The sequence below is a fragment of the Phyllostomus discolor genome, chromosome 2, assembly GCF_004126475.2.
Source record: "Phyllostomus discolor isolate MPI-MPIP mPhyDis1 chromosome 2, mPhyDis1.pri.v3, whole genome shotgun sequence".
Taxonomy (NCBI): Eukaryota; Metazoa; Chordata; class Mammalia; order Chiroptera; family Phyllostomidae; genus Phyllostomus; species Phyllostomus discolor.
In genome coordinates this window covers 100,771,658-100,792,612 of record NC_040904.2, presented here as the reverse complement: position 1 = coordinate 100,792,612, position 20,955 = coordinate 100,771,658, and the positions used below count along the sequence as shown (strand labels likewise).

General features: G+C 38.8%; 1 protein-coding gene across 1 annotated transcript; it reads right to left on the bottom strand.

Moving 5' to 3' along the window:
* Positions 1-5,166: 5,166 nt before the first annotated feature.
* On the bottom strand, positions 5,167-18,874 carry ARGFX (arginine-fifty homeobox). The gene is given in 7 exon segments (XM_028502666.1): positions 5,167-5,345; positions 5,348-5,747; positions 6,752-6,900; positions 6,994-7,182; positions 12,978-13,103; positions 14,374-14,499; positions 18,790-18,874. Coding segments are annotated over 7 exon segments (1,254 nt in total).
* Positions 18,875-20,955: the final 2,081 nt, after the last annotated feature.

Here is a 20,955-nt window from a genome sequence, read left to right as displayed (position 1 = left end):
GCTGTAGCCTTCTGACTCATCTGAATAGTTTCCATGGAGGAATGTTTAAGCTTAATGCAAAATTTGATCCCAGATTTGTTGCTCTATTCACTCGGTCATTTTGAATGTGATGACCGCAAAGTACACATGCTCATTTAATGGTATCCACTGCCCCCACTGACTAGTACAGTGAGGTCACCATTGTTCATGCATGCTAATTCCAGTCCACTCCCCTTGGCTGCCAGATTTCATCAATGTCACGCAAATTGTTCTTGTTATATTCACAATGGCTGGACTTTTTCCAGACAGACCTTGCATATGTGACTTTGACCAAGTTACTTAACCACTCTCTACCTCAGTTTTCCCAGTTGTGAAATGAAGTTGATAATATTTAGTGTGACCATGTGTTGATGAGCTAACGCATTAATACACTGATATATGTAAAGCACATAAATGATGTCTAGCATATACCAGTGTTCAACAATGCTATTCTTTGAATGTATGGGCTCAAAATAGATGTGATAAATTCTGCTCTAATTAACAGACACTGAATTTCCCTTCCTGGATTTTTTTGTTCATATTCAGGGGTGGGCAAAGGAGGTTTACAGTTGTAATACAAACAAATAATACAGTAATTAATAAATAATAATACAAAAATAAACTCTGTTTTACATACTCACAACTGTAAACCTACTTTTGCCCACTTCTGTATGTCCCTGTAGGTAAACTTTTTTGGGGCGAGCAGCAAACAGTTGGAAATTATAAAAATTTTGTGTATGGATATCTTGAAATTTTGGTGTACTTGTTTATTAGTTCTAGTGGTTTTCTTATGCATTCCTTATGATTTTCTGTATACAAAATTATGCCATCTGTGAAGAGATATTTTTACTTCTTTATTTTTAATTTGGATGTTTTTACTTTATTTTCTTCCTTATTTTCTTTATTGCCTAGAACTTCCAGCACTGTGTTGGACAAGAGTGGTGAGAACAGCCATCCCTAACTTGTATTCCTGATCTTAGGGAAAAGGTACTTAGTTTTTTGTCATTAAGTGTACTATTACCTGTGGATGTTTTATAGATAGCTTTTATCAAGTTGAAGGAATTTGATAGTCTATCCTATCTTGTTGAGTGCCTTTATCATGAAAGGCTGTGGAGTTTTGTCAAAAGCTTTTTCTGTGCCTATTGAAATGATCATGTGGTTTTTGTTCTTTATTCTATTAATATGGTGTATTATTGATAGATTTTGTGTGTTGAACCAACCTTCCTTTCCTTGATAAACTCCACTTGGTCTGGTACATAATCCTTTTTACATGTTGCTGGATTCAGTATTCTAGTATTGTGTTGAGGATTTTTGCATCTATATTCATAAGAAATATTAGTCTATAATTTTCTGGATGCCTTTGTTCAGTTTTGGTACTAGGGTAATACTGGTCCCTTAGAATGACTCAGGAAATGTCCTCTTATGTTTTTTGAAAGAGTTTGAGAACAATTGGTGTTGATTCTTTGAACATTTGGTAAAATTTAGCAGTAAAGCCATCTGGGCCTGGGCTTTTCTTTGTGGGGAGATTTTTGTTTTCGTTTTTGTTTACGAGGTCAATCTGTTTATTTGTTAAAGCTCTATTCACAGTATTTCTATTTCTTATTGAGTAAGAATTGGTAGTTTGAGTCTTCCTAGGATTTTATCAATTTCATCTAAGTTATCTAATTTGTTATAAAACTTATAAAAGTTTTGCAATTGTTCATAGTGTTCCTTTATAATGCTTTTTTACTTCTGTGAGATTTGTGGTTATGTTGCATCTTTCATTTCTGATTTTAGTAATTTGAGTCTTTGTTGCTGTTAATGTAGCTAAAAGCTTGTCATTTATTGATCTTTTCAAAGAACTAGCTTTTGGTTTTACTGATATTCCCTATTGTTTTCCTATTCTCTATTTCACTTATTCCTGATCTAGTCTTTATTTCTGCTCTAGTCTTTATTTCCTTCCTTCTGTTTGCTTTTGACTTAGTGTGTTCTTTTTCTATTTTCTTAAGGTGAAAAGTTACTGATTTAAAGGTGAAAGGTTATTGATTTGAAGGCAAAACTATAAACACAGTAAAAGGATCAGTGGCTGCCAGGGGTTAGGGCAGCAGTGTCAAACTCATTTTCACTGGGGGCCACATCAGCCTTGTGGTTGCCTTTGAAGGGCCAAATGTAATTTTAGGACTGTGTAAATGTAACTATTGCTTAAGTGAGAGCTAGGTGCTGCTACTGGGTAGAAACAAGCTGCCGGGCTGGATAAAACAAGGTGGAGGGCTGGATTTGGCTCATGGGCCTTGGGTTTGCCACCTGTGGGTTAAAGTATAGAGAGGGATAAATTTTAGGGCAGTGAAACTATCCTGTATGGCACTATAATGGTGAATACATATCATTGTACATTTATGAAAATTCACATAATGTACAACATCAAGAGTGAACCTACATGTAAACTACAGACTTAAGTAGAGTGACATACCTATGTAGGCTCAGCTGTAACAGATGTGCCACTCTAGGTGGGTTGTGCTAGTGGGGGAGGTTATGTGCATGTGGGAACAGTGGGTATACGAAAAATTTTTGTACCTTGTGCTCAATTTTTCTGGGAACCTGAAACTGCTCTAAAAAAAAAAAAAAGAGAGAGCGACTCATTAAAAAATCAAAAGTGAAAAAACTCCCAGTAAACTATAAACCTCACAGCCTAAGGTCCAATGTCTGCCTCTTAGGTCTGTGGTCTTGCCCTGCAGGATCCTTGTGATGACCCACAATTTGATAGACGGCAGGGACCTGCAAACTGGCTACTACTGTATTACCTCTGTTAGTAAACTGCTACTGTCAGCAATGCTGCTTCAGTTATTATTATTATTATTAATTTGTACTATAATTTCTTCCATGATTGATTATTTAGAAATATACTTTTAAAATTCTCAGTGGAGGGACAGTTTAGAGTTTCTTCTAGCTAAATGTCCTTATGGTCAAAAAATGCTTTTAGTATATTATTGAATTATTTGAGTTTGTTATGATTTGTTTTGTGGTGTAGTACGTGGAAATTATATGCTGGAAAAGAATGTCTATTCCCTACCAGCTGGATGCAGAAATCTACACACTACCACTAGACCAAGCTTACTGTGCAGTTAAAATCTTCTCTACCCATACTAAGTTTTTATGCATTTGACCTATCAATTATAGAGTATTAGATTAAAATTTTCCGTTGTGATTTTGTATTTGTTTCCCCAAGAACTTTGTTAATTTTTACTTTATATACTTTGGGAATATGCTGTTAAATGTATAGAGATTCAGAATTATATCTTTCAGGTTAATTCTTTCTTTTGTCCTTGCCTAATATACTTTTACTTCCAAGAGTCTCTTGCCTTCAAGTTTAACTTGACAGATGTTAATACAATTATGTCAACTTCTTTTCTGTTTAAGAAGATTATGATTTGAGACCTTATTTTTGAAATATAGGTTTTTACAGCTACAAATTTCCTTCTAAGCACTGATTTAGCTTAATTCCAAAAGTTCTGGTATGTTGCATTTTTGTTTTCATTCCTATCTGAGTATTCCCTAATCTACCTGGTTTCCTTACCCATTGGTTATTTAGGACTGTGGTTTTTAATATCCACATATTTATGAATTTCATGAATTTTCTTCAGATATTGATCACTAACTTCACTTTATTGTGTTTGGAGAACATATGTTATATAACTTCAGTCCTTTTAAATTTATTATTTTATAGCTTCAAATGCCTTTTTTCCAAAATATTACTATATCCTTTATTCAAGTTTTGAAGTTTTCTCCACAGAGATCTTACCTTTCTTAGTAAATTCTTACTCTATATTTTTAATAGAGAGATACTTATTTTTCCTCACATTTCTTACTATGTATGGACTCATACTGTATTAAAACTAATGGTTATGGTGATTTCCTCTTAACTTTTGACTAAACACACCCTTTAGAAAATAAAGATTGGGTTTTGACTAAACCCATCCCAGGCATAAAGATTGGAAAGAAAATATGAATTTATAACCTAGCCCCATAAAAAGGCTTCTGATTCTCTTTTAAAAAGTGTAAGATTGTCACAGCCACTGGCTGGCAGTGACCATGGAATGCTGCAGATGGCTCGTCGAAACACGAGAAAAACATCACACAGACAAGTGAGTCCTGTGGAGAAATAGGGATGGATCAGCCACTCTCTCTAGTGGAGAGCACCCCGTTACCCTGCCCGAGTAGGATTTTATTGGGTTCATTTACACAGGAATTCAGGTAAAACTCATTAATCATTGCTAGGAAGTAAGGATCAAACAATAGATAACAAAGAACTCTGAAGGCCTATTTTGAGTCAGGGTCAGATAGCTAAAGAGCTGTAAAACTTTGAGGAACAAACTTACTTCTTGCTTGGACCCTTATCAGTTAATTGAGAGCATTCTAAACAAAGCAGGTTTCACAGGATTTTACATATTCTTTTTTAGACCTGATCACCTGGGGAACCCACCCTTTCCAGCATAGGCCTGCACCACCCTCTGTCATTGTTTCAGGCTTAGGTGGAGCATGGGAAGTAAGGCAGCCAAGAGATTAGGAGCTTTCTTGCAGACAATGAGGACTCAGGCTATGTCAAAGCCAAGGGACAAGGGTCCATCACCCCCTTTTGCTGTAGCCCCCAAAGTCCTTCCTTTGGGGGTCTCCCATTTGATCATGCCTGTCTTAGATCATTCCCCCCTTGGGGAATCTTACCCATCATTGGCTAACTGACCAAGCATTGGGAGCCACTATGGATGAAGTAAAAGAAGCAGAAATGGCACTCCTGCCAGGGAGATAAGTTTTTGTCTCCTTGGTGGCTTACAGTCCAAGGTCACTCCCTCAGCCTTAGCGGCAGTTACAGCTTCTGCTACCAGTCTGGGAGGTTCCCAACATAAGATAGTTTTGGGAAAAGGAATTTTGGGGGTCTAACTGGCCATCTTGGGGACTAGAAAGGCCTCTTTCCAGGCAGAGTGGTGGGGTTGATTGTATAGTACTGAGCTATACTTGGAAAAAATCTCTAGTTTTTACAACATTTCTGTGGAAATCAAAGCAACTCCAACCCAGATACTTGGGTTAAGAAGAAAACAAAGGAAAGAAGAGAGGCATATACATGACACAAGAAGATACTTCTTCTATGCAATCTGGTATTTATTAGTACTTTGATCAGAGAAATTCAAAGTTCTCCATACTGAAGGGATTCTGGAATTGTAGGCTATCTCTTAGGCTGTGGGCTAAAAGGACTCAGCTTGTCATACTGGTTGATGTTTGCTGAAGCGATAGGTCTAAAGCTGCATCAGCAAAGAATCTAGGGGAAGAACCCTTTTCTTCTAGCTGGAGTCTGCTGGGGAGAGATACTGATACAGACAGTGGAAAGAAGTGCTGGGTGTCTCATCCTCATCAGGAAAACTGTACAGTTCCATGATCTGCTCTATGTCATAGGCATCAGAGTACAAAGCAGGAACTGAGGCCTCCAGCCCCTCCAACTGAGGATCTGGCATTTGGTCATCACTTGTGGGACTCCCAGTGATAAAAGAATCCTGTGCCAGACTGGAAGGGCCCACGGGCTGAGGTGGAAGGGAGCTACAGAAATCTGAAACTGCAGGAAAAGAGGAGTAAGGATTGGTTGATGTTGTGGTTGAGGTGGGCACAATCTTGGCTGGAAGAATCTGATTTAGTTGCTTTGGTGACGGCTGCGGCTCTTGCTGTTGCTTCCTCACTTTGACTCGGTGGTTCCTGAACCAAGTCTAGGAGTTGGGGAAGAGGGGACATTACAGTCTGTTAATGGAGCAGTTTGAAGCTTCTCCTGGTGAAAAAAACCAGATTATAAACCCTCATGTCCTCTCTAAGTCACCACGACACAGTTCTGGGATGGCAGAGACAGGCATGAGTGGAGTTAATAGGGGGACAGCCAGGGATCAGAACTGGGACCCCAGAGAAGGAAAGAGCAAAGAAGGGTGGGGGGTGCATTCAAAGGTGGTGCTGGGAGTTCAGAGAAAGGGTCCTGAACTCTGGAGAAGAGAAGCTAGTTCAGGGATCTAGGAGGAGGTACAGAATGTGAAATAAAGGATTTTAAATGATTAGTTAGAGGGCCTTGCCCTGGCTGGTGTGGTTCAGTGGATTGAGTGCCAGCCTAAGAACTGAAATGTCACTGGTTTGATTCCCAGTCAGGGCACATGCCTGGCTTGCAGGCCAGGTTCCCACTTGGGGGCACATGAGAGGCAACCAATGAATGTATCTCTCGCACATCAATGTTTCTTTCCCTCTCTCTCTCTCCCTTCCCTTCTCTCTAAAAATAAATAAATAAAATCTTAAAAAAAAGAAATGAAAAAAGAAGGCCTCTACAGTAAACAATACTCCAAAAAAATTGGGGGGTCTCAGAAGACTTAGAGGTTGGGAGCAGTTATTTGCAGGGTTTTGCTTGAGAAGACCTTAAGTGAGGAGTCTGTCCTGACGAGTGTCCTCCTGTGTTTGAGCTCCATAGCACAAGACTTCTAGAGTTCTGACTCCAGTCCTACCACCTATTAATGCTGTGATCCAGTCACTTTGCCTCTGGACTGTAGCTTCCCTCGTGGTTTAAACTTGATGATAGTGAGGCCAACATACGCAATGTGCCTAGTTCAGTACTAGCACACAGTAGGCACTCAATAAATGAAATGTTATTATTATCTTATGGAGGGAATTTCCAGGCTGAATAGCAGAATGTGGTTTGGGTGGGGGTACCAAGCATACCTCAGGGGGTCAGACAGACCTTTATTGTTGACTCTGGTAGCTTGAGTTTCAAAGCGAGTTCCTTCCGGAGATTTTTATCTGGAAACATGGTGCAGCTAAATACAGCCTTCAACTGTTCTTGCTGCGTATGCATAAATAAGGTGCGTTTTTGGTGCTTCTTCCGCGTTGCTGGAAAGCAGAGATGGAGAGGCGGTGGTTACACTAACACTACCTCCTCTCCCCAAAACCACAGCCATGAGTCTCCCATGACTTTCCTCCAACCAGGCTTGGAATCCGAGAGATGGAGATCCCAGGGCTTGACTCTGAGGGACTGAGCCCTAAGTAACAGTGCTCTGTCCTGTTTTTGGAGATTTAGTTTGCCTCTGCTGGGAAATGCTACCTCTTCGTTCTCTCTGTACCCAGTCTGTTTGCTCTGGAAATTGGCACTCGCGAGTTTCCGTTTACCCTGCACTATAAGCAGAAAATCCTTTTTCATTTGTACTCAGTCCATCTACCTTACCTGAATCTCAGACAGGGGACAGTTCTTTGTCTCTTTCACACTTTGTCTCTTTTAGAAACTGGGAAGAAACCTCATGTCCCTACAACTAAATACAGCAAACTCTTCAGAATGGGTTTCCTCTCTTTCCTTGTTTATTTAGGAACCCAGTCTATCATGACTGTTTTCTTTTTTCCTTTCCAGGGTTTCTGAAGCTCTATTCACTCCTCTGTGAAAAGGTTCATAAGAAATGAAGCATAACTAAATATGGGGAGGTGATGAAAAATTATAGAATATTTTTAAATGGCAATGAGAGAAAAAGGACATTTTTATAAATTTTCTAAGGAAATGCAATTACCAAAATTTGCTTACAAAGAACTGCAGCTGCAAACCTTGAACAGACTGATAACCATGCGCACACACAGGCTAAGCTGTAGAATTCAAGGCAATGCTCTGCTAATGCTCCTGCCATGTGTCCATTTCAGTGAGAGGACAGAGGGTCTTCACTTGGGCCTCGCTTCTTATGTTTTAGGTCTGTAACTCCAACACTAAAACCTGGCCGGGACAGACACCATAAACAAACCATAGACTAATGCCATTTATGAACATACAGGGTGGGGCAAAAGTAGCTTTACAGTTGTTTGTGTGGAAAATAGCACACACAATAGTTAATAAATAATAATACAAGAGTAAATCACGTTTTGCATACTCAGAAGTGTAAATCTACTTTTGCCCCACCCTGTATATGAAAATGACCTATATAAAATATATTGAACATAATCACATATTAACTATACATATTTCTAAATGGATACTATATAATTTATTTTTGAAGTCCATATACATGTATTTGAAGTCAAATATATATTAATTTATGCATATTAATTTTCTATTTACATTTTACAAAATTATTTTTTTCAAATGGTTTGCATTTAGCTTACATAGCCATATCTTAACAGTCTGAGCCTGTTCTTTTAATTAAACAGTATAGTTTTGACTGGCACATAATCTTTCCTTTCAAATAAGTTGTTTGTGATATAGCACTTTTGGAATGTGTTTCTGGAATACTATTACTGGGAATTTTGTTTTAATTTACAAGAAATGTAACATTAAGATAACAGCTTTGTCCCAAAGCTCATCCTAAAGAAGTGCATTTGTGGTCTCTACATACTAATCACTGCAGATTTAAAACAAGAAAGAGGTTTATTCATTTACTGAAATAAGTCGTATATGACAATAGTACAAAATTGAAACCATCTTTGTTTCCCTGCTACCTAATTACTCTCGAGTTGTTTAGTAAAACACAGTAGCCACTACCCAGCAGGGCTATCAAGGATAGGAAATGTGGCTAGTTCCACTGAGGCACTAGATTTTAATTTCATTGAAATGTAACTAATTTGCAGTTTTAAACAGATAACTCCATCCAGTTATTAGGAAACTTTTTAGTATGATAGGACAACTTGAGTTATGTGAATATGCTTTTTCAAATGTGAATTTTATAAACTCTAAATGCAGATTGAGTATCTCTGATGGAAATTGAGCATATACACTGAGATACTCTGTGAAGTATAAAGTTCTCACTGGATTTGAAAGTCTTAGTATGAATAAAATAATGTGAACTGCCTTACCAGATCATTTGTTGTCTGTTTAGCAAAAAATTGTTACAGTTTAAAATGTGAAATTCTATATTATATACATTGTCTGATTTAATTATGCATTAAAAACAAAAGGCTTTAAATTTATCCTCTATTTGTGAATGCCTAAACACAGCATGTACAAGTAAATTAAACAAACAAAAAGCTTATAGGTGGTAGAAGGACAAGATTGATCTTTGTGTGTATTTTTAGCTTTTTTTGGTAATTTTTAAAAAAAATTTTTATTTTAATCATTGTTCAAGTACAGTTTTCTCCCTTTTACTCCCAATCCAGCCCACCCACCCAACCCTCCCCACTTCCCTCCCATTACCACCCTCCCTGTAGTTTTTGTCCATATTTTTAGCTTTTTATATACTCTTGAATCATATCAGCTTGAGTCTGTTTATTTGAAATATTATCTCTTAAAAAAAAAGAGAAATATTTCCCTCACCTCTGTGTTTCAGTTGGCTGGGTTTCGTCCCACAAAGTGAAAGGTTGCCTGTTTGACTCCTGGTTGGGTCCTGTTCCTGGGCTGCAGGTCCAGTCCCCATCTGAGCTTGAGAGAGGCAACTGATCGATGTTTCTCTCTTGCTTTGATGTTTCTCTCCCCTTTTTTGTTCCTCCCTTCTCAATTTCTCTAAAAATAAATAAATAAATAAATAAAATCTAATGGAAAAAAAAAGACAAACAGGATCTCTTTTAGTAAGACTAACAAGTTTTTGCATCTAAGCTTCATGCTCAGATATTGGTGTAATAACTATGCTCCTGACCACTCCTTTCTTGTGTTTCAACCGGTTCTCAAGTTGTTGATTGGTTGTGACTTCCCACGTATCTGCACACACAGATGCAGAAGAAAGATAGCAGGAAGGCATCAGGGTTTGAGAAGAGGAGAATCCCTAAAACATTAAGGGATACACACTGGAAAGTTCAGCAGACCACGCTGGGAAAAGCAGCTGAGAAGAGATGGTTTCAGACACACCATCGACAGAATCCCTCCCGGGCAGATCTGCACCATGGGAGATGTTAAAGGCCATCCTTTAGGCAGGAGGAAAATAGATATCTGATAAAGGACTTATGTCTGGAGTATGTGACAAACTCTTCCATCTCAAAGATTAGAAGATGAACATTCCAATTAAAAATCTTTTAATATTAATGAAAACACTTGAGTAGAATTTCATCAGAGGAGTTATATAAATGGGCATGTGGAAGAATGTGTAAAAATTGAAACTCACACAGCAATTGGACATTGTTGGGGGGACAATAAAATGGTATGGCAACTTTGGAAAACAGTTTGGTAGTTTCTTAAAAAGGTTAACATAAATTTATCATATGACTCAGGGACTCCACTCCTAGGAATCTACCCAAGAGAAATGAGAACATTTATTCATGTGAGGACGTAACTGTGCATAGCAGCATTGTTCATGATAGTCCCAAGCTGGTAGCAATCCAGAACTCCTTGTTAAATGGGTATTTAAATGTAGTATATCCACACAATGGAGTATCTTTCAGCAATCAAAGGAATGGGTTACTGATACATTTTAAAACATGAACGAATATTATGCTAAATGAGATATATGTTTGTTAAGATTAAATGATAGACTCATGGGAATTCATTATTCTACTGTTTTTGTTTACATTAGCAATTTCAATATACTAAAATATTAAAAATAAGTAAATAAAATGTAATCTAACAATTATTTTTTCCAAAACAAGACATATCCACTCTGAGATTGAAGTGTTATGAGCAAGAATTACATTCACTATGGCGAGTGGCTGAAAAAGTGGAGTTGAGAGAGATTGGTAATCTCTGAATCATTTATGTTCAATAGTAGAAACTTTGTTTATTAAGTATACTTGTTTAGGAGTACGATCCTAGTTAGTTTAAGGAGCTAACTATTCACCTCAGTTTCATCAAGCATTGAAAGTGAATGCTAAGACTATCTACTTTTTTAAAAGAGATTTTATTTATTTATTTTTAGAGAGGGAAGGGAGGGAGATAGAGAGAGAGAGAGAAACGTCAATGTGCGGTTGCTGGGGGTTATGGCCTGCAACCCAGGCATATACCCCGGCTGGGAATCGAACCTGTGACACTTTGGTTCGCAGCCCAAGCTCAATCCACTGAGCTACGCCAGCCAGGGCTAAGAGTATCTACTTTGTAACAGGGTTTGTAAATGTATTACATGAACATATCAATGTCAGGCATTAATACACACAAAAGATTAGGATAATGCGTGGCACATCATATGTAAAGTATAAATATTTTATTTTACTAATTTTATTTTAGAATATTTTTCACTGAAAATAAAGTCTTTAAACAAAGTTACAAGCCATATTTAATATAGGCTATCTAACAACCTTGCCACATTTCTGATAATTCACTGCTTATAATCCTACTGATCTTATAGTAATTAACCTCCTCAGTATATCAAGTGTAAGTTAGGAAAATATTACCAATTAAAATAGTTCAGTGGATTTATAGAAAAACAGATTTTTTAAAGCCATATTGCTATTTTTTATTATTTTCCTATACAATATGATACAGAAAATACTCTCTCCTTTAAAACTCGAAAAATTATAGTTTAGCCCTGGCTGGTGTAGCTCAGTGGATTCAGCATGGACTGTGAACCAAAGGGTCATGGGTTTGATTCCCAGTAGGGCACATGCCTGGGCTGTGGGCCAGGTCCCCAGTGGGGGCCACATGAGAGGCAGCCATAAGTTGATGTATCTCTCCCTCTCTTCCTCTCTCTTTAAAAATAAATATGAACTCTGCCTCCTATGCCCCCCACCTCATCTTCCATGAACCCAGTCCCTGGTGCCAAAAAGGTTAGGGACCGCCGGGTTAGAGCATCGCCCTGATACACCATGGTTGAGGGTTCAATTCTGGGTCAGGGCACATAAGAATCAATCAATGAATGTATAAATAAGTGGAACAACAAATCAATGTTTCTTTTTTTCTCCTTCCTTCTCTCGCTCTAAAAATCAATAAATAAAAAATTGTTTAGAAAGACCAATGGGAGCATTTTTGGTGTGATTTGTTCTTTTGTCTTAAGTTCCTGAATTTTTTTCAGAACCATAAAGGTGAAATCAGTATCTTGATACTCATATCACACCCTTTGCAACCACAATTGAATCTGTTAATGAGGCAACTTTTGGAAATCCCCTAGAGACTGGAGTGTTGCTTGCCAGAGAAACCAGCCCTAATAAGAGGGTTGGCACTTTCAGTCCAGCCCCGGATTTCTGGGGAGGGGAGAGGGGCTGTAGGTTGAATCAGTCACCAATGGGCAATGATATCATCAATCATGACTTTGTAATGAAACCTCCACAAAATCCCAAGAAGACAGGGTTCAGAGAGCTTCTGGGCTAGTAAACCAGAATGAACCCACATGCTACAGAGCTGGGTCCAAACCCCACGTGCACAGACACGCCTTTGTTTGGGATCCCATCCTCTGTATCTTCATCCAGTGACTGATTCTTAGTCTTTAATATTCTTTCTAATAAGCCAGGAACCTAGTGAGTAAACAGATTTTCTGAGTTCTCTGAGCTGCTCCAAAAAATTAATTGAACCCGAAGAGAGGGTCATGGGAACCTCTGAGTTATAGCCAGTTGGTCAGAAGCACAGGTGATACCTGGACTTGTGATTGACAGCTGAGTGAGGGCAGTTTTCTGGGTCTGAGCCCTTAACCTGTGGTCACTGACTCTATCTCTGGGTTGATATGATCAGAATAGGGTTGAATTGTAGACATCTAGCTGGTGTCAAGAGAACTATTTGGTGTGCGGGGGGAATCCACACATTAGAGTTGGTGTTAAAATTGTATCCTACCTTGGATGAGGAGCTTTCTGTGTTTCTGTCTAACAGATGGAATATGTGTCCTCTCCTGGAAAAACCTTCTTATGTGCTTTATATTTTGTGTTCTTACCTCTCATAATTTGGTAAAGCATGGGCCAAGGGTACTTGACTTTGATATGAAATGTATAACATCCCCTTTTATGATGGGAATGTTTTTTGAATCAGTTTTTGAAAAGAAGGTGTAACAATAAATAGCTGTTTTAAGACCAATGCAATATATACAGTTACAGGGTCCCCTGTGAGGAGGGCAACAGTAGAGGAAGGGAGGACAAAGAAGAGTTATACTCACTGGGACCAGCTGGACTCTGTGGTATCACGTTCATTCTGGAATCATCTATGTGGTTACGAAGGTCTGACCGGAGATTCTCTGGGGCCATTCTGTTCATCAGAGACACTGACATGTAGGGTGAAACGCCTATATGATAAAGGGGACCCTGTTGAAATCATTTATTCACTGGAAAGCAATGTTTTCTAGGGGCCTGAGCTCATTGTAACACAAATGAATTTAACCTCCAGAGTTTCTACCTCTCCTGGAAAATAATTTGCATTTATACCATAAAAAACATTGCACATGCTTTAGTCAAAAATGAAAAATTGAAAATATTAGAAGAAATTTATGTCAATATCTTTGTGACTCTCATTTTCTTTAATGAGATTGTTGAAACACAGATTATGCATGAAAAAATACATAAATTAGACTAGATAAAATGACCATAGGTTTTCTCATCAGAAACCAAGACAGATGGTGGAACAAAATTTTTAAAGTGCTGAAAGTAAAGCGCTGTCAACTCAGAATTCTGTATCCAGGGAAAGTATCCTTCAGGAATGAAGATGAAATGATGACATTCTCAGATAAGGGAAACTATGAGAATCTGTGACCAGTAGTCCTATTCTATGGAAATGTTAAAGGAATTTCTTCAGGCTGAAGGGACATGGTGTAGGAGGGAAAGGTGCAACTTTAGGAATGAAGAAAGATCCATAAGAAAGGGTAAATATCTAAATATCGGTTATATGTCTTCTAAGTTATTTGAAATACATGTGAATGTTGAAAGCAAGAATTATCACACTTTATAGTGCTTGGTTTTTCTTTTTTACTTTTAGTTTTGAAATAGTTAGATGCACAGAAGTTGCAAAAAAAAAAAAAAAACCCACCAAAACCCAAGAGAGCACAGGGAGGTCCTGTGCACCCTTCACTCTGCCTCTCCCAATGGTGACACCTGGCATAACTGTAGTGCTCTATCAAAACCAGAAAAATGACACTGGCACACTCCATAAAGCTCATTTACATTTCACCAACCACAGTGCCCAATCTGGACTGCATGGTGGATGGTCTAGGATACTTCTACCCAACTTTCCCTTCTCCTTCACCGGCAGTCAGGTTTGTGTTGTGGTCCAACAGGTCTTCCAGCCTCCCCTGACTTCTTCACCATCTTCTGTATAAGCATTTCTTCTAATAAAATCCTTGCAGGTTTGTTTAATCTTGTCTTGCCATCTGCTTCTTAGAGGACCCAGACTAAGTCACCCAATCTTGTTACCAGCTAATCCATCCTGGAAAATGGAATTCAGCCTACCCCAGAGGCACTTGGAATTCATCTGACTGTTGAAACTGTCCCTGCTTCAAGGACTGTGTGCTCCCAGGAGGTGGGAGTGAAACTGGAGGGGAGAGGGGGGGTTGTTGCACTCACTGTGATCCACTCTGTCTTGTGGTATCTCTTCAGTGCCGTCATCTCTCGTGTAGAAATAAGAGTAGGTCTGGGGAGTCCCAGGGGCTCTTCTGTTCATCAGGGCACCAGAGAACTGCATTGGTAGGTCTGTGGAATAGAATAAGGGGGTGGAGAGTAATGATCTCATTCATTTTGGGGGATGCAATGTATTCAAGGCCATTGGGGTTTGAATCCCAGGTCACTCACATAGTACCTCTGGGAATTTAAAGAAAAAATGACTTCACCTCCCTAAGCCTATTATCTCAGCTGAAAAATAATTATAATCTCTGTCTCACAAGGCTACAGTGAGGATTCACTGAGAGCCTAACTATAAATCACAAAGCTTGTTGCAATATAATGCTCAAGGGATGGGGTCTGCTGTTATTGACAAAAGTAATTCAGATCATGTAACTGGACTGCTCAGAACCCTTCCTCGCCTCCTCAGTGCAGGGAGGACAAATCCCACATTCTCACTGACCTTGCCCTAGGGAGCCTAGAAACAGGCGGTGAGGCCTGGCAGTGCACTAGGCCTGGCAAAAAGCAGCTTGAGCCCGTGCATTGAGTTCTTTGCCTTTTGAACTTTACTAGATATACAGATCACTCAGGGATCTTGTTAAAATACAGATCCTGATTCAATAGGTCTGGGGTAGGGCTTGAGATCCTGCATTTCTAATGAGCTCCCAGGTGATGCTGATATTACAGCTCTGCAAATAAGACTTTGAGTAGCAAGGATTTATAAGGGCCTCTCTCAACATAGATGAATCTTGAGAATATCATGCTAAGCAAAATAAGTCAGAAAAAGTTAAGAACCATGATTTCTTCTATATGTGGGATATAAAACTGAAAGCAACAAATGAACAATCAAGAAAAACAAACAAAAACTCACAACACAGACAACAGTGTGGTGGTTACCAGAGGGAAGGGGGTAAGGGGTAGTAAAGAGTAAAAGGGGGTCAAATATATGGTGACAGAAAATGTGACTTTGGGTGGTGGGCACACAATGCAGTGTACAGACGATGTGTTACAGAATTGTACACTTGAAACCTGAATAATCTTATTAACCAATGTCACCCCAATAGATTTAATTTTAAAACAATGAACAAAATTAAATAAAATGCCTCTCTCTGGCTCTGTCTGTATGTGCCTCTCCCCATTGGGCATGAGTCTGCAAGGCAAAAGCGTCATGGCCCCTAGAATGCTTGTCCACTTTTTAGTCACGCTCCATAGGCCAGAGACTGCAGGATCTTCTGCCAAATGGCTCTGAGCATATTGAGCCGGTTCCCTGAGTTCACGTCCCCGAGTGGAGAACAGGCTATCCATGTGGACTCCCACCCTGGCCCGAGGGGGCTGTTTGGTCACGGGGTGTCCACAGAGACTGGGCCTTGGGCATGGAGAGGGGGTGAGAATGATGGTGGGGGCCTGTGGCGAGCTCTCCCTCCATGGCCATGTTCAGATGCAGAACTTCAACAGTGTCAAGAATTCAAAATTTCAATCTCAGCTTTCTGGAAGATATACTTGTCAAGGTGGGCAGGTAGAAGATACTTTACTTAACAGTTTGGTAGCTTGATTCACAACTTTGACACACTTCTGGTGGATGGTACATGGGCACTCATTTGTGTTTGCTTCTTGGCCTCGAAAGTGGCACCTTCTGGGCACTCCTCTCCTGGCAGTCTGTGTTCTGGCCACACTGGGTCTCCTTCAAATCTTTTTTTAAACTTAATTTTTTTAAAGATTTTATTTATTTTTTAGGGACGGAAGGGAGGGAAGGAGAGAGAGAGAGAGAGAGAGAGAGAGAGAGAGAGAGAGAGAGAGAGAGAGAGAGAGAGGAACATCAATGTGCGGTTGCTGGGAGTTATGGCCTGCAACCCAGGAATGTACCCTGGCTGGGAATCGAACCTGGGACACTTTGGTTCCCAGCCCGAGCTCTCCTTCAAATCTTTGAACAAGTCGTGAGCTGCCTGTTTCAGGTGTTTGTACATGTTTGCCCCCACTGTTCTGTCCTACTTGACAACTACTCAATACCCACCCGCTTATCTTTCCTCAGTTTAAACAACACTAACTTTAGAAGCTATCCTTTTCTTCCCAGATTACTTCACAATGTTCTCTTAGCTCTTAGTACTATATGCTTTCCCTTCTGGGAGCAATAGCAATTTTATTTACCTGTTTATTTGTCTGTTCTTTATTGTCCCTTTATTATACTTTTGGAAACAGTTGACTATGGGAAGTGATGTGTCAATGGGAGGAGGATATAGATTTTTTTTTGCTTTTATTTGAAAAGAGTTTACATGAGAGAGATGGAGAAACTGAGAGAGACAGAAAGAGGCAATTACTGTGAAAGTCTGGATAACCGAGGGCTGTAGTTCTCTGAGTGGGCTCTGAAGGCCCCTGGAGTTCCCTAAGATCTTTTCAGGGGGTTCATAAGGTCAAAGTTGTCTTCCTAATATTAACATGTTTGCTTTTTAACACTCATTCTGTGAAGAATGTCCAGTGGAATACATTTAGAAAAGCATAACTGAGTAAACCAGTATTTTGGAAAAAAAAACAAAACCAAAAAACCAGTGTGATGTTACAAAATCATGAATGGATAAAAGATCCACTCAAAGTGCAAGGCAGACAGTGGATTTTAATGTGACAGATTATGAAAAGTTCATTGATATAATTTCAAATTTCCAATAGCAACTAATCTGTAAGAAATTACCACTTCCTCAGATTGTTTTAGTTTTAAAGACTATTCACAATTATCACAAAGGCTATTAGAATACTCTTTTATTTTCTAACACTATGTTTGTGTAAGGCCAGATTTCAGCATGATCTGCACAAAGCTAGTTTCAACAATATATTACAAAAGATGAGTGGAAAAGTGGAAGAGAATTCTGCTGTCTTCTATCAAGCCAGATAAAGTTCCTATAACATAAAATGTTGACATTGTTCTCACTATTTTTTCTGTATGGAAAATATAATTAACATGCCCTGGCTGGTGTGGCTCAGTGGATTGAGCACCAGCCTGCGAACTAAAGGGTTGACGGTTCAATTCCCAGTCAGGGCACATGCCTGGGTTGTGGGTCAGGTCCCCACCACATATTGATGTTTCTCTCCCTCTCTTTCTCCCTCCCTTCCTCTCCCTAAAAATAAATAAAATCTTTTTTTAAAAAAGAAAATATAGTTAACATGCAATGCATTTATCATTTTGAGTAAATAAATATTTTTTGATTTGTCCATTTTAATTTTTAATGTGGTAAATGACTGTAGATATAACTTACAAAAACGAAAGTTCTTTGGAGCCCTCAATTTTTTAGGATGTAAAGAGGATGAGAACAAAAAGTTTGAAAAGCCAAAACAGAGCATGAGCCAGGGCCTGACATTTAATCGAAGAGAAATTGAACTCAGCTAAGCATCTGTTCTTCAATACAATTCTCAGAATAAATGCAGTAATTAATGATACAGTGAAATACAATAACAGCATTAGAATGTTATAAAGCAATAATAACAAAAATAATAACAACATTTGGAGATGTTTTCCATGTGTCAGACATCTAAGTGTTTCATAAACACGATTCATTTAGCCCTCAACAAACACATGGGGTAAAGTACCATTGTTATCATACTCTCACAGAAGACACAAAGTAAGCTCTTCAAGTTTGAGCTGATAAGAGTAGCAAAACTGGGAATGAAATTGTTCTTACTGATACCTGTATACACTAACCCCTGCCCCATTTCCCAGGAGAGGCATTGAGAGTTTACAGCTTGAGTTAGCTTATGAAACAAACAAAACAGCATGTTTCAAATGAACTTAGGCATTTTCTGGGATCATGGCTGTGAAGAGCACAAGACAGTAGGGACACTGCATTACTCAGCAAGTTATTTGTCTACTTCCCACAAGCGGGCACTTATTTACGTCTGGTGATTCTGCAGTGAATAAATACAAAAATTCCTGCCGTGATGGAGCTTCTATTGAGGATGGTGCAAGGTCAGGCCCGCACCGACTGGGAAAGGATGAGAGCCCTGCAAAGCAGGCACCAACCCAGTGTAACTGGGCTTGAGCTTTTGAATCCTTTTTGACCACTTAAAACCCACATTCTGCACCACTATCAGCCCCCCAACCCCTGCTTACCTGTCATGAATCCCCCGGGAGTACCCATTTTCAAGACTGCTGGATGTGTCTCTCTGAAAATGCAGTTTCTTTAGTGTCTTATCACGGTGCGACACCATGTATTTAAATGTAAAATTCGATACAATCAGAACCTGGCACCACCCGGACCCACCCCTCATGCCCCACCCCTCATGCCCCACCCTTCATCCTTGTCAGTCATTGATTTATTTAGTAAAAGTATGCTTAGAGACTAGTATCACTGTTGCTGGAAATAGAGTCACTTTTCTTTTCATACTCAAACTCCCTACCTTTGACCAGCCCTTTAAGCTGCTCCTCATCCTTTGGATACCACCACCTCTTTATTTCACTTTTTACACTCGCCTGTGATTTCATGGTATAGGTGAATCTCTTTAAAATGGGAATCCAATTAGAGCACTTTAAATTTGGATTAAGTCTGTTTATGCATAATAGGATAATAATAAGTAATACATTTAGACTGATCTCTTTTTCTTTTTTTCAAATTATAAGAAAAAATTTGTTTAGAAAGTTACAGAGGTGGTAAAAGTGAGCCACTGGGGGTGTGTAGGTTCAGGAAACAAGTTACAGGAGCAAAATAAGTGCCCTTGGAGTTTAGGGGAGAGAAAGGCAAAGATGATGCCTCGGGGCTGGGAGGGGAAGGTGGGGCCTGGGAGGGGAAGGTGGGGCCTGCACCCTAGGGGGAAAGCAGCCTTGACTTAGTTTTACTTCCTTCACAGATTTTTTTCCCCCACTTTCGCAGCCTTCTGTAGCAATGGTTGCACTTTATTCCCTTCCCCCTTCCCATGTGGCATGTTAATTATATGCAAGATTTAAAGTTACTGTTAATTTTTTACGTACATCCTCAATTTTGAAAATTCAATAATTTTAATCAGTTTCTCTATCCTTCTCCTGAACAATACAATGATCTTTGGATTTTTAACAGTGAATTCCCCATCTTCAGGCATTTATGTTATTCTTGCCTACTATTTTAGATTAAACTTGCTTTTATGACCCTAAAAGTCATTGTTATTTTTTGCCATAAAAAGTTATTTAGATTTAACCGTATGTTTATAAATCTATGTTTAGATTTAACCATATGTCTTTGGTCATCATTGCTTCTTTCATCTCTCTTTTCCCTCTTGGGCACATTTTTATTCTTTCTGAAGTAGAATCATTCTTTTGGTAGTGGCTTCTTAATTGTAAAACTTTTCAAACTCTTTTGCATGAAGATAACATTTATTAAATTGTCAGTCTTGCATAATTGGTTAGGTGAGTATAGAACTCATTTATTTGAAGTCTGCTGACAGTCAAACTTTTATTACTTTGTAGGTAATCTTTCTGTACCCTCTAGCTGCTTCTAAAAAGCTATGTGCTTTGTCTATGGTCTATATTTTTACCTCAAAATGTCTGGGTAAGATTTGTTTTTATTTATCTTGTTCACGTGTCACTATATGTCTTTAATCTAAACACTCTTGAAATTCTTCAGTTAGGGACATTTCTGAGCCATTATTTCTTTGAATAATGTCTTTCCTTCATTATCCCTAAAAGCTTCTTTTGGAATTTCCATTAGATTTATATCAGACCTTCTTATTCTATTCTTTATATTTTTCAAATGCTATCATCTTCTTAACTTTCTGAGCTGTAGCTCATTTAGTTATAATGTTAAAAATCTGACATATATAATGCATATATGTGTGTGTGTAAAATATTTATATATTTTAATATATATATATAATCACTCTGGCTGGTGCTTTTTGTTGTCCTTTAATTTTGTTTTCTCTGTGGTGCTTTGCCCACCCATCCCTGCCACCAAACTGACAGAAGTCTTACTTATTCATCTGTCTGTTTGTTCTTTCTTCCATTACTTATTTTTACTCTAAATATATTTATTTACAGTATAGTCCACATATAGTGCCACATTAGCTGCAGGTGTACAACATAATGATTTGGAATTTGTACACACAGCACTGTGAAGTGATCATGAGAACAAGTCTAGTTACCATCTGCCACTGTACATAATTACACACTTTTTGCTGTGCTGAGATCTTTTAAGATGTACTCTTAGCAACTCTCAAATATTAATACAATATTATTAACTGTGGTCACCATGCTGTACATTATTCATCACTTAATTGTTGAGTGCCTACAGGGTCACAACACTATTCTGGAATTGAAGAGAGGGGAGTCAGTTGTGACTATAATAGACTTGACTCAGCTTCAAACCATAACAGCAACCATCTGTGTGTCGGAGTAGCTTCCCTGGGCCGGGGAGGAAGCTCTGGCTCTTCCCACTCCTCTTGTTAGCTAGCCCAGAGGGCATAAGTTCAGAGGGCACGTGTCTTAAACTAAGCCACAAATCTAGAAACAAAAGACTTGACTCACACTCTGAATCCTACCAAGAAAAGCAGACAGGAACTTATTACATAACAAAATAAATGCACCCAAAGTAAAACAAA